This window comes from Ailuropoda melanoleuca, chromosome 10 (genome assembly GCF_002007445.2).
Source record: "Ailuropoda melanoleuca isolate Jingjing chromosome 10, ASM200744v2, whole genome shotgun sequence".
NCBI lineage: Eukaryota > Metazoa > Chordata > Mammalia > Carnivora > Ursidae > Ailuropoda > Ailuropoda melanoleuca.
In genome coordinates, this window is record NC_048227.1 from 79316944 (window position 1) to 79331237 (window position 14294).

The 14294-nt window shown below is 37.0% G+C and overlaps 1 protein-coding gene and 1 non-coding gene across 7 annotated transcripts in view; both read right to left on the reverse strand.

Moving 5' to 3' along the window:
- VNN1 (vanin 1) overlaps positions 1-14294 on the reverse strand; it is a 36985-nt gene that overhangs the window by 12114 nt on the left and 10577 nt on the right. For 3 of the 6 annotated variants that reach the window (XM_019803564.2, XM_019803566.2, XM_019803567.2), the window contains 4 exons: positions 9781-10008; positions 8381-8511; positions 1400-1592; positions 427-718 (listed from right to left, as the gene is read on the reverse strand). In XM_019803564.2, coding sequence (XP_019659123.2) covers positions 427-718; positions 1400-1592; positions 8381-8511; positions 9781-9993 — 829 coding nt within the window. In that variant the 5' untranslated portion in view covers positions 9994-10008. Of the gene's footprint in view, positions 1-426; positions 719-1399; positions 1593-8380; positions 8512-9780; positions 10012-14294 lie in introns of all 6 variants that reach the window. The other 3 variants (XM_002923025.4, XM_011229646.3, XM_019803565.2) reach the window with 1 other exon arrangement.
- LOC117804300 lies at positions 5482-5586 on the reverse strand. Its single transcript, XR_004628641.1, has one exon. It is a non-coding gene; the product is annotated as a U6 spliceosomal RNA (small nuclear RNA).

Consider the following 14294-nt stretch of genomic DNA (forward strand, 5'->3'; position numbering starts at 1 on the left):
TTGGAAATGGCATTTGAAATAGAAAAGAGACTGCACAGTTGTTGCTGTTATTTTAAACTCACATTACCGTTTACTCTCTCTAAGCTGTATATGTCATTAATTTCAGTAAAATATACCGAGGACAACAAGTGAGAGGAAATCCAACAGTGTGATGCCAAAAAGCCAATAAAAGAAACTTTCATGTAAGAAGTGGTGAACTTTTGAGGGGGAAAAGAAGAAATGTGCATATAAGTTGAATAAAAATAAATAAATCTACAAAATAATTTAGATTGAGATGGATTCTACAGTATGTCACCAGCCAGATAGGCCAAAAATTAAGAGTTGGTAAACATTATACTAAGGAGTGTATGTTAGCTAGAAAAAATTATTTTTTCTTTTACTTTTTTGATTACATAAAGTTTATACATCTCAGAACTTACACATTACCTGTCATTCTCTTCGAGGGGTGATGTATATTGGCTGCAAGGAAGTTGACCCCCATGCCCACTGCCCAAGCTGAGTGGAATTGAATAGCTGACAAATGTGGCAAAACATTCATCCATGCTGTTGGGAAGACTATGGTATCCACATGGAAATCTTTCACCAGAGTAATAGCAGGATCATAGAAGAGTATATCAAAGCACGTGAAAATGCCGAATCTTCCAAAGATGGTGTCAAAAGTCACAACCTCAGGCTTCTTGGGTACATTGAATTGATTTTCACCCATGAAAAGGTTGTGCTGTAATAAACAGAAGATGAAGGGGGTAAAAGTCTCTTTTCAGAAGTTGGCCTGAGTGTTACTGTGTCTGAAAAAGTGCAAGCCAACATCTCTTAGACAGTGCCAATTTAATCCATGACCACTGTCTTCATGGGAAAAAGTGTAAAAGAATCAGAGATTACTATAGCTGATAGGAGCCTTTGGTTCAACCTCCACATTTTATAGATATGTAGGCAGGAATCCTTATTTGTTGAGACCCTCTTGAATCTTACAAGACATAGAAGTGAAATAGATAACTTCCATTTGCCAAGAACACTTAACTATTTTCTGTGGACAAAGAACTTCCTTTGCTCTTTTCTCTTCAAAATCAAGTCTATCTGGTAGGTAGTTTCTCCTTCTAGTCTTGACCCATTGCCAGGGCATGTCTTCAAAAGGACCAAGTCTAAAAGACAACGTTATATTTCAATACAGGTATCTCCTGCTGATTCTCATCCACTTCCCCAGCCACATTCCTATGTCTCTAATGCCCAGAAAACCTCTTGAGCCTCTTTATGGGAGCTTACCATACCTAATCATTACTTTCTATGCTTTGTCTCTGTTCTGCTTCTAAAGTATGCTTATTATCAACACTAATGATTTTTCCTTCTTGCCCACTTTATTTTGTAACACTCAGTAACTGAACTGTTTGCAAATTAATTTTACCTTATGGTAGCGTGCCACCAGTTTTCCCTGAGAATCAAACACCACATCAGTGTTGTATTGGTAACGACCATCGGGGGGACACTGAGAGTCACTGGCATTGCATGGCTTCTTGTCTCCAATATTTGCTACAACGTAGATAGAGTTGTCCTTGGCCAGGCAGCTGAGTCTTTCTTGCACTGGGGTGTAGCCAAACCTGATATGTATTCATTAAAAAAGGAAAACAAAAATGAAGCTTATTGTTTAATAAGTTCAGAATTATATGGCCTGAACCTATTATGCGATATACATGAAAATAAATTCTAAATAGCATCATTGAAAGGAAGGTTTAAAACAAGAATAGATTTCCAAGGAAGTACATGTTTGTGGGAATTTGGTTGTAGGAAACTATTCTAGGAAAACATTCTAGGCCATGTATTTTTTTTTCATCATAGCATTTCTCATCATTTTATAATCATGTGTTCACTATGTGTTTATCTTATGATGTGTGTCACATCTCATAGATATTTTGGGACCATGATACAGATCTTCTGTTCACTAACCCTGGCGGAAAAGAGGAATTAAAAAAAAATATTTCAAGTGAAAGAACAACAACTTGAAATCAGAATTCTGGGAAGATGGCAGAGTGGAAAGCAGCAGGAATATATCCACCACCTACATAATATTTGTACTGGCGGGATCTGACTGGTATAACTATTTTGAAATTCGGGAGTTTATTTCAAGGCTTGTTAAGTTCCAAAGGAAAGCTTGGAAGGCAAACTGCGGTCAATTTCAGTCAATTTTAGCTCTTAGCTCACCACTGGCTACCCATGCTTTACCCACACCCAGGCCCATAACAGCCAGCCGTGCCAGAGCACCATGCAGGCAGCTTATGGAATCAGGTTGACAGTAAAAACCCTGTCCTCCAAATATCAGGGATCTGTGTTCTGATCACCAATAACTGCTTCTGATCATGGAGGTGCAAACAGTGGGGAAGGCAGCCGTTGTTGTACCCCCCCACCACCACTATATTGTTGCAAGTCCTTCCCCTACTGGCTGAAGTAATTTCTAGAGGACTTAAAGAACTAGAGTTATCTTCTCTCTCTTTTCCTTAATTTTTCCTTTTTTCTCTTTTGGAAATCAGACGTTTAAGGACTAGGATATGCAAAAGCAATCACATATATAGGAGAATTTAGAAAGTCATCATACATGCTCAGGGAAAGACACAGGCTAAGACAATGCCTCAAAAGATCTTAAATTTACACATCAAGCTTATGTCTAGCACAGAAACAGCTTACAGGAATCAAAACAAACAAGCAAAAGGCACTAAACCCTGAGGAAAGGGAAGAATTTGATTTTCAGAATGATCACATTTTAAGATTCAAACATCAATTTATCAACAAAAAAATCATAAGACATACAAACAAACAGGAAAGTACGGCCCATTCAAAGGGATAAAAAAGAATAAGCCTACAGAAACCATCCTGGAGAAAGACCAGATGGCAAACCTACTAGACAAAGACTAAAACAACTGTCTTAAAGATGCTCAAAGAACTAAAGGCAAATCTGGAAAAAGTCAAGAAAATAATATATGAACAAAATGGAAATATCAATAAGGAGATGGAAAACCTATGAGAAATCAAAAAGAAATTCTGGAGCTGAAAATTACAATAACTAAAACGAAAAATTTACTAGTGGGATTCAAAGATGGATTTGAACTGAAAGAAAGAATCAATAAATTTAAAGTTAAACCAATTGAAGTGATCAAGTCAAAAGAATGGAAAGAGAAAAAGATTGAAGTGAACAAGGCCTAAGGGACCTGTGAGACACCATCACGTGGACTAATACACAGATTATAGGAGTCCAAGAAGAGTGAGATAAAGGGACAGAAAGATTACACGAAGAAATCATGTCCAAAAACTTCCCAAATTTGATTAAATACATGAATATAAAGATCCAAGAAGTTCATTGATAACCAAGAAGGATGAACTCAAAGATAGCCATACCAAGACACGTTGTAATCAAACTGTCAAAGGCCAAAGACAAAATAAAAATGTTGAAAGCCACAAGAGGTAAGTCATTCACAACACACAAGTAATCCCCAATAAGATTATGAGCAGTTTTTAATCAGAAACTAGAGACCAGAAAGCAGGGGGCCAATATATTTAAAGCACTAAAAGAAAAAAAACTGTCAACTAAGAATCTGGTATCCAGCAACACTGTTCAAATGTGAGGGAGAAATTAAGACACTCTAAGCTAATATCTGACAAAATAGACTTTAAATTAAAAAAAGATTACAAGAGACAAGGAAGGACATTATATATTAATATTCAAAATATAAGAGAACTCTTAAAATTCAACAATAACACAAACCTGATTTAAAAATGGGCAAAAGACTTGAATAGACTTTTCTCCAAAAAATAGCCATACAAAGGGCCAATAAGCATATGAAAAAACGGTCAACCTCACTAATCACTAGGGAAATGCAAATCAATACCACAATGAAATATCACCTCATATCCATTAGAATGTCTACTATAAAAACAAACAACAACAACAAAAATAAGAAGTGTTGACAAGGATGTGCAGAAATTGGAACAAAAGGCACTGTTGTTGGAAATATAAAAATGATGTGGTCAGGAAAAGGACTGCCAGGAAACCAGTTTGGCAGTTCCTCAAAAAATTAAAAATAGAACCACCACATGATTCAGCAAATACACTTCTGGATATATTTCAAAAAATTGAAAGCAGCATCTTGAAGATATGTTTGTACACTCATGTTCATAGAAGCATTATTCACAATAGCTAAAAGGTGGAAGCAACTCACGTATCCATCAATGGATGAAAGATAGCTATATATATATATATATATATGAATACTATTCAGCTTAAAAAGGAAGGAAATTCCGACACATGCTACAACATGAATGAACTTTGAAGACATTATGCTAAGTGAAATAAATCAATCACAAAAAGGTAAAAACCATACAATTTCACTTACATAAGGTAGCTAGAGTAGAGTAGCCAAATTCATAGATATAGAAATTAACATGATGGCTGCCTGGGGCTGCAGAGATGGGCAAATAGGGAGTTACTGTGTTCTTTCCCCAGCTTTACTGCAGTATAGTTGATATATAACATGGTGTGAGTTCAAAATGTAAAATGTGATGATTTGATACATGTATATATCAATAAATGTTTACCACAATTAGGTTACCACATTTTTTAATTAGTATAATTGTCAATTTATTGTTATTATTGTGAGAACATTTAAAATGTACTCCCATTGCAACTTTCAAGTAAACAATACAATACTGTTAACTATAGTCATCATGCTATACATTAGATCTCTGGAATTCATTCCTCTTATAACTAGAAGTTTGTAACCTTTGTCCCATTTTGCCTCCTTCCCCCTCCACTAGCCCCTGGCAACTACTGTTCTCTCTGCTTCTTTAAGTTCAGCATTTTTAGATTCTACATATAAGTGAGATCATACAGTTTTTGTCTTTCTCTGCCTGGCTTATTTCCCTTCACATAATGTTCTCTATGTTCCTCTATGTTGTTGCAAATGGCAGTATTTCTTTTTCATGGCTGAATAATGTTCCATTGAATGTATGTATATACCACGTTCTTTATCCATTCATCTGTTGATGGTCACTTAGGTTATTTCCATGTCTTGACTATTGTAAATAATGCTGCAATAAACATAGGGGTGCAGATATCTTTTTGAGATAGTATGGTATGTTCAGATTTTCTATTTCTTCATGATTTGGTCTTGGTAGTTTGCCTACTTCTAGAAATCCATGGATTTATTTTAAGTTGTCCAATTTGTTGTCATATAATTATTCAAAGTAGTCTCATGATTTTTTGTATTTCTGTGGTATCACTTTCTTTTTTTAAGACTTTATTTATTTGTCAAAGAGAGCACAAGCAGGGGGAGAAGCAGGCAAAGGGAGAAGCAGGCTCCCCGCTGAGCAAGGAGCCTGATGCGGAACTCGATCCCAGCACCCTGGGATCATGACCTGAGCTGAAGGCAGACACTTAACCAACTGAACCACCCAAACGTCCCTGTGGTATCACTTGTAATGTCTCCTCTTTTCATTTCTAAAAATATGGAATTCTTTGGGAATTTCCATGTCATCCTTGTGCAAGAGCCATGCTAATTTTCTGTATTGCTCCAATTTTAGTATATGTGCTGACAAAATGAGCAGAAGCAGAATTATTGTTTAATGGGTGTAGAGTTTGAGTTTTGCTAAATAAAAAGTGTTCTGGAGGTGAGTGATGGTGATGGTTGAGTTATTAATATGAATATACTTAATACCACTGTACATGTATTTCACCACAATAAAAAAAATCAGAAAAAAAGGACCCTTGGAGGTTAAGAAAAGGGAAATCTTGTTCAGGGAACTAATCAATCTGGCTGGAGCAGAGGCATTGTTAGGGAAGAAAAGGGAAAAGGGAATTTAAAAAGATGCATTTGGGGTCATAAAAGATAGAGCCCAGCACAAGAAGCTAAAAAACTTATTTCAAATTTAATAGACAAAAAGATTTTGAGGACAGAAGTAACATGATCTGAATTTTCTTTAAGATAATAGGCCATTAGAGTATAGAATGTACTAGAATAAGAGACTAAATGTACAGAATCATTAGGAAGTTGTTGCACCCATAGCTCAGATTAAAGGCAACAAGGATTGGGCTAGGGCAGGCCAGACAGTATGGAAAAATAGAAATACTGGAACACTTGTTAACGCTTGATTTTTTTAAATTCTTTTTTAAAAGATTTTATTTATTCATTTGAGAGAGAGAGATGGAGACAGAGGATGCACATGAGCAGGAGGGACAGGCAGAGGGAGAAGGAGAAGCAGACTCCCAGCTCAGCAGGGAGCCCAACATGAGGCTCAATCCCGGGACCTGACCCAGAGATCATGACCTAAGCCAAACGCAGATGTTTAACCAATCTGAGCCACCCAGGTGCCAAGGAGTTCTTTACCCTTTATCATGTTACCAGTTGTCCCAATAACGCAATTAAAATGCAATCTTCAAAAGTGAAACCCACTACATGTAACATATAGCCATATTTATTCTCTATTGGCACAACCTTTAAACAATAAATGGTAAATGGTAGGTAGGTTATTGAAGAATAGCTGAGAAGGGTAAAATAACTGTTGACTGAATGGAAATTTATTGCCATCTGCTGGCAATAGTAGTAAAAGCTTTCTTTGAGTATCAAATTGAGACCATTAGATCTACAAATTGGTACATTAATATAAGCAAAACCATAGCAATTATCTACAAAAACATATCCTTGAAAAAGACCAAGAAGGATGAGAAACCACATCTAAAAAAATATTCTAATGCATTATGTATAAAGAATGACTATTTGATAGTTTTTCTCCCTCATTTGCTTCAATTAAAGTCTGAAAGACAGAGGTAAACAACACATCTAACCACTTGAAACATATTTAGCCCAAGTCTTTTCAGATCACCACAACTGGCAGATTATATTGGTACATGAAATAGAAATCTGGTGTTTGGGATTTCTTAAACAGTCCAGATTACATATTTCCCTCCTGTCTCTATTAATCTTGAAAGTGCATCATATATTCAAATATATTTACATTTAAACTATATTTTTCAGATTGTTTGCTATACCCAGGAAAGATTACAAAATGCTTTGTTAAAACATACATCCATATGACCTACTCCCTCACTTATTCCAAGTCTTTGCTTAGATGTCACCACAAAGCCAACTGATAACCAAAAATTTAAGCCCCATGCTTGCTTCCATATTCACCTGTCCTGCTTTGGTTTTCTCCATAACATTTACCTTTACTACATATCATAGATAAGCAGATAGATAACAGATAACTAAATAGGTAGATATTATATTTTTTTCATTGACTATCTCCCCACACTAGAATATAAGCTCCAGGAAGACAGGTTTTTAATCCATTTTGTCTACTCTACTGTCCAGAAGAGTTCCTGCCCATAACAGGCACACACAAAAAAACCTGTTAAAATAAATGAATGAAGGCAAGGAATGGAGATGCCATTAGCTGATAGAAAGTAGGAAGGGCAACCAGACTCCTTGAAATGGAATGCATGGAACAGCCTGGTGGAGATTTTCAGGAGCCCCTTGGAAATTTGGTTCTAGGAAAAGATCATTAAGATACAAGTGAAGTCAACACATGATGGAGATGAACAGAGTGCTTGCCCTTTAGAAAAATCTGGCATGAGAGGTGGTCAAATAAAAAATAATTATGATACAATGAAATATGAAGAAAGTAGATGATTAAGATAAATACTGAACTTGTCAAAATCAAGGTGTCTCTATAAGCAGTTACAGTAGTTAGTTTGTGTGGTTTGGAGAGCAGTGCCAAAAAAGGAGTTCCTATAATGTTAGCAATAGTGTCTTTAGAAAGAAGTGAGGTATACGTTAAAAATAATAGTGCTATTTTTCATCACACATCATATTCCTTTAGTTTGGACAACCACCTTAAGCTCTTGGGATTTCATACACATTAAGCTCATCTAGCCATCTTACTGATGTAAAAGGAAAAATTTTAGTCCTAAACTAACATGTGACTCTATTTTGTCATTTTCTCATGCAGTTTCCAAATTACAGACCCATGTGGGGCAACAATTTTCCCTTCACTGGTAAGAAGTCAGAAGATTAGAGTTTGATTCTGGTTCTCCCGCTAAACAACCACCCCTGTAACCCTAAGCAAGTTATGCTATTGTCTCTCCAGATTCCTTCCCTCAAAGGAAATATATTCGCATTGAATTGGATGATTTCTATGTTACCTTCCAGAACTGATTTCTGTGATTTCACAATTCATAATCACTTACCTAATAAATGTATCCACAGAAGATGACAAATAATAAAACTATCTTGAACTTAGAGTTGACAGTGGATCTTATGCAGTGACCTACTACAAAGTCCTCCCAGGTAAAGTACATTCACGTTCATGATTGGATTGTCTACCACCTGTTTGGGATTATTACCTTTTGGGATTATTACAAGGGATCCAGTTCACTCCAGGGTCTGGGATATCCTCCAGGTATGGGTAGATAGTTTCTCTGGTAAAGTTCCAGCCAAAAATACCAACTTCTGGAGTCACAATAATATGTGCACCCTGTTAAAAATGTAGCTTAATTAAAATATCTCTCAGTTAAGCAAACAATCCAAGACACATCTGTAAGGGGACCTGAGGAACTGAATGGATGAGCAAATGCTGTCCAGGCCTTTTTTTTTTTCTTTCAATCTTAATCCTTTCTTTTCTGTATTTTTATAACTTATTTTCTTTGCACGATTGCACTGTCTAATCCCACCATCACCATTTCTACATGTTTTCCTTCTTTTATAAACATCAATAGCTTTCCAGGTTATTCGCAGGTTTGCTATCCACTGCACTTACTAAGCCTAAACACAACTCTTCTCAAAATCATAGAAGACTTCAGTAGACGTAGTGCCCAGAATGTCACGGATTGATTTATACTCAAATTCTCCGTTTTACTTCCTGTTCCACTCAAGCCTTCCCTGCTATGTATCCTGCAAAATTGATTCTGGCTTCTCAGAAGGCTGGGAAGGTGCCAAGCCCAGAGGTACACCCCGAGCTCACCTGGGCACCTTCAGATGGAAGAGTCACCCTCAGAGCTGCTGTGGCCTAAGAAAATAGTGGGACTAAGGATGAAAAAGAACCTCAGAATTCTTAATAATCTTTAAAATGTTTGTATTGTCTAAGAATGTGTATGGGTAGATATAAGTTATGTATGTATTCATGATTCGTCACACTTCACATACTCCTCCTCCACACCTGATCTACAAAATCTTGTTTGAATCATATCCATTCAAACCACACTTATACTCAACCCTTCATTCAACTCAAGGACTTCCTATGCAATTAACATATATAGCTTATCTTGTAATTAGAATGAAATTTGAAGTACATAATACATCTTATTGAGTAATTTGCAACTTAACTTTATTATTTTAATGTTATGAACTAATCCAAAAACCTGCACAAGCTTAAGAGCACAAAAGTATAGCGAGGCTACTTATACTCTGAGCACAGCACCTTGTCCTGACTCATTTATCCTCCACCGCCCATGTGTAGCAAGAGAGAGCAGCAAAGTTGTTGAATATATAGCAAGTTCCACAAAGTTCTGCTGCTCCTTAATGACGAAGCCATTCTTTCTTAACTTTGTCTCAGTATGAGGGAAGTGTAATAGAGCCCCTACTGTAATAATTTCAAGAAGGAGGTAGGAGTCTGATTGTACAGTGAAGTTGTCGGCTACCCTGACACCTACGTCTTCCAAAAGTATAAGTGCACCTGACAGGGACCCTGTCTCCTAAGACCCCACCCCTTCTCCTGGTGGAATCCAGCACACTTGAGAGACAGTACCTGGTTTGCCGCTGACGTGATCGCTGCCTCCAAAAGATCCAGATTTCGGTTCATTAATGCCAACGCCTCTTCGCGGGACACTGGTATCAGGGTGGCATTAGGCAATATCACTGCGTGTTCATAAACAGCTGCAATAAATGTATCCTGGGAGCTGACTTTGAAGACACAGAAAACTGAAACTGCCACATAAGCCAGCAACGGAGAGGTGATCATGCTGAAGTCCTATGACTGCTGATAAACAGCCAAGTCCCGACATGTATATAGAGAAAACACAGTTGATCACGTGATTCCCAGAACTTAGTCCTTATAAATAAATTACAAAATCTACTCTGAACAAGCCTTATGGAATTGCATTGTACACACAGATGTAAACACATCTTATATAACAAAGGACTCTTACTGCAGGGATTTGCGGGATCTAATAAGGAAATGTATGCTTTAGTTTTCTAGGGTTGTCATCACAAAGCACCCCAAACCAGGCAGTTTAAACAACAGAAATTTATTATCTCACAGTTCTAGAGTCAAGAAGTTTCAGATGAAAGTGTCAGTGGAGTTGGTTCTTCCTGAGAACTGTAAGGGAAGGATCTGTTCACGCCCTCCCTCTCTGCATAAACGGCTGACTTTTCCCTGTGTCTGCACATGGTATGCATGTCTCACTGTGTGCATGTCGGAGTCCAAATCTCCCCTTCTGACAAGGACATCAGTCACTGGACTTAGTGCTCACCTTACTCCAGAATGACCTCATCTTGACTTTTTTCAGAAACAATCTTATTTCCAAATGAGGTCACATTCTAAGGTATAGGTGGTTAGATCCAGAACTGGTATGATCACATTAACTGTCATTGATGAATTGCCAGACAATCTGTGTGGACAAGCTTTAAGAGTTAAAAACTTAGGGAGGTCCCAGTTTCAGAGAAGCCCTCACATTTTTGTGAGCTTTATCTCTAGGAACCCTACCAGATCTTCTGGGAGAACTGTGGAGACAAAAATCCCTCTGCCTCATGCTTCCTACAGGAGGAGAGGAAAAATATGCCCAACTTCAAAAGAAGCCCAGAGCATTTTGTTCTTAACAGAAGGCTGCCCTCAAGGTAAACTATTTACCAGAGCCTAACTAAACTGGGGAAAGGGAAAACTGTGACTGTTGCCCTCCTAGCCTTCCTGTCTCAACCAAGGGGGAAAGAAAAAAGTTGAGAAGCACTAGTGAAGGTCACAGCCCAAGGGCACAGGCTCAAGACAAGATAGAAACTTCATCATTGGACTAAATAGCCCTTCCCTTGTCCTCACGTTACCGCCTCATCAATCTGTAATTTGCGGCCTACTTAACATGTACTAGTCAAGAGAAGGTCTTCAGATGAATAACTGCAGTTCATGGAGTAGACTGCTATTGGCTGAAACTGTAACTGGTTGGGGACCAATAGCCTCTACTGTGGTACCTGAGCTGTGTCCCCTGATCACTACTGTCACTGCATCAGCTTTGCTAAGCGGCCTACTAAGTGCCAAGCTCCCCAAATGTAGCCTTTCTGCTCATACAGAGGAGAGAGTGTGGGGAAATTGTCTCTGTGGGGCAGAAACAATTTCCTTCTACCCTTCAAGACCTTCTAGCTGGTCTAGGCATTAAATTGACATAAGGTGTATTAAAAGGAGAAAAAAATGAAATTTTATTGAGTGTGCATGGAGGCCCCAAAATGAAACTGAGACCTAAAGAAATAACCAAGGCAGGCAGTTTTCATACTTTTTAGACAAAGAGACAATAAATCTGTGAGGAATTGACAAGACAGAGAAAATTTAACTTGGGGAGCTTCAATTAGTAAGGAATTCTAAACAAAATTTTGGCTGGAGTAGTAAATTAGTAAAAGTAACAGGGGTTGTTTATATAAGGCTTTTTGGTTCTAAACTGTTTATCTCTGGTGATAAGGATCTCTTTACCTCCTGGTATAGATAAGCTACCTTGCACATGGGAGATTCATTTCTTGTTTTGTGGAGACAAAGATGGGGGGTGTCAGAATATTCTTTTTGCATCAGTTGTTTCTTAAGTAACTTTTATTTAAAATAATTAATATGCCAAAGTGTCACATTTTGGGGTAGTCTGCTCTTGGTCCCTCTAGTTCCCTCCTCTGAAGCTTCTATAGAAGTTGAGCTGGCAGATTTTTGTCTCTCACTGAACAGTCTGTTAGTTCTGTCAACAGGTTAGTTTAATTAAACTCATTTCAGAAGGCTGTGATGCTTACGTATTTTCAAAGTTAAGCCTATGGTTCAATTAATCATGTAATAAATAAGGGGCATTTTTATGAGAACAAAAGAAAAACAATGGTTAAGATTAGATTAATTATAAAACTGGTTTCTGACTTCTGAGAGCAGCCAGTGAGAAGATTTCTAGATGTCAGACTAAAAGCATCTCAAATAGGGTGAGGACAGGCAGTGGCAATCTGGCAGCCTCTTTCAGTTTGTACATCAAGTGTCTCTGGTGACCTTTCTGAGTGACCCACAGAACAACAGGCATGCAGATGGGCTATATATGAGCTGTTGTGATTTCACTCAAGTTTACATAAAGTTGTTTATATTTAGTTTGCAGGGCTTCAAGAAAAGGGGAAGTTTTATGTATGAAATGATTCCAAGTCAAAATTACGGGAAAAAATTGGAGATGTTAATTAGGAGTTGTGGCCCGACATTGAAGGAAACTAGAAAAAATTAGGATCTAGTTTCATTTATAAAGAACTGTTTTAGAATCTAATATCCATACAGGTGTGTTATTTAAACATAATTTTTCTCTTTATAATCACTCTCATTTTATCAAAATAGCCGAATTAAGACTGATTTGTTTATAAAATAAACCTAGGGGAAAATACCAACCTTGGCCTGATTGTATATGTAAGTTCAGCAAGAATAGTAATTGGTTATACAGACTCTCTTAAATCTGCTTTGCTGGAACTTTTTATAGGGAATCTCTAGATTGAAGTTTTAATAGCCTCTCAAGGCCAGAAGCCAACCCAAATACTTGCCATCAGATTTTGCCTGTAATACTTATAGATTTGGGTTAATTCCTCTCTGTTGAGGTCTGCAAAATATCCTGAGGTTCCTGCACCTGTGAAAAAGTGACGCTCTTTACCTGTAAGATTGCTAGCAACCCTGTAAGTAAGGGATTGGTCTGTTTTTCCAAGGGGCCTTATTGGCTCCATATAATCAACGTTATTTCCTTAAAGCAGTCTGGTCATACCTAAGTTTTTGCAGGACTCCATCAAATATGACATTCCAGTCAAAGCCTCAATAATACAATCAATGTTTTCAATTATGTTCTGATACGAGGAGGGCAGATTCATATTGAATTCATGCAAATGAATACATTGCTATGAACATATAAGAATATTTACTGAAAATTCTGGAGGGATCAGATAGAAAGAAAAAGGTTAAATGTTTAATTTATTGAAAAGTTTTATTTTATCAGCTGATGGTCATAGTTAACTTAAGAGAAAGTTTCCTTAAATCTGGAAAAATAAAACCTTAAAAAATCAACAAGTCATAAAAATTATTATGGTCCTAGGGCACCTGGGTGGCTTAGTCAGTTGAGCGTCTGCCTTGGGCTCGGGTCACGATCTCAGGGTCCTGGGATTGAGCCCCACACTGGGCTCACTACTTCTCCCTCCCCTTCTGTTCCTACCCCCCTGCTCTCTCTCCCTTGCCTTCCCTCCCTCTTCCATACTCTCAAATAAATAAAAAATACTTTAAAAAATTATAATCATCCTCAGTTCATTTAGTCTCATGTTATTAATTTTTGTTCTGCTTGAATCCAGTTTTTCTACTAGTTCCAAAAATTCTTACCAAGTTTAGTTTTATGATCTTGAGGTTATCAGAAACCTATACTCAGGGGTCTTTCCGTGAGTCTCATTGAAGATGAAACACAGTTTCACGAAGCTTTTGTAAAAGCATCTGAGTAAAAGTATAACTGTCTACAAATGACAAAGGACTTTTAAAAAAGTCCATGATTAAAGATCTGACTAGAATTCATTACAGTGTCATTGACATGGAAATTTGGTTATTTTTGTGACACATAACAATTTAAGATAATAACATACCAGGACATATCAGATTTCTAGAAGTTTCATACAATTTCCAGAATAGTTACTTTAGTACCATATATCTACACAAATGTAAGACAGTTTAGTATTAGTTGTTTGAAATACTTCCCATGTAATTTAACATGTCAAACAAGCCTACCTTCTCTCTTTAATGATGAGAAACAAAATCATTGAAATGTTCCAAGGGCCTTCTGGAACATTTCACATAAATATAAAACCTTTAAAAAGTTTTTTTTTTATTTTGGGAAGTTTCTCAAAAAATATCAAAAGTTTCAAGCATTTAATTAAAGAAGGATCACAGATCATTATAAAACTATTAAATGACTTAACCAAAGTGACAATAAAAGATTTTAAAGGCAAATACAGAAGGTTACATAGTTGTAAGCAAGTCTTAGCTCTTTTAATATTAAGAAGACTGTCTTCTCAAATGATCAAAGGTTT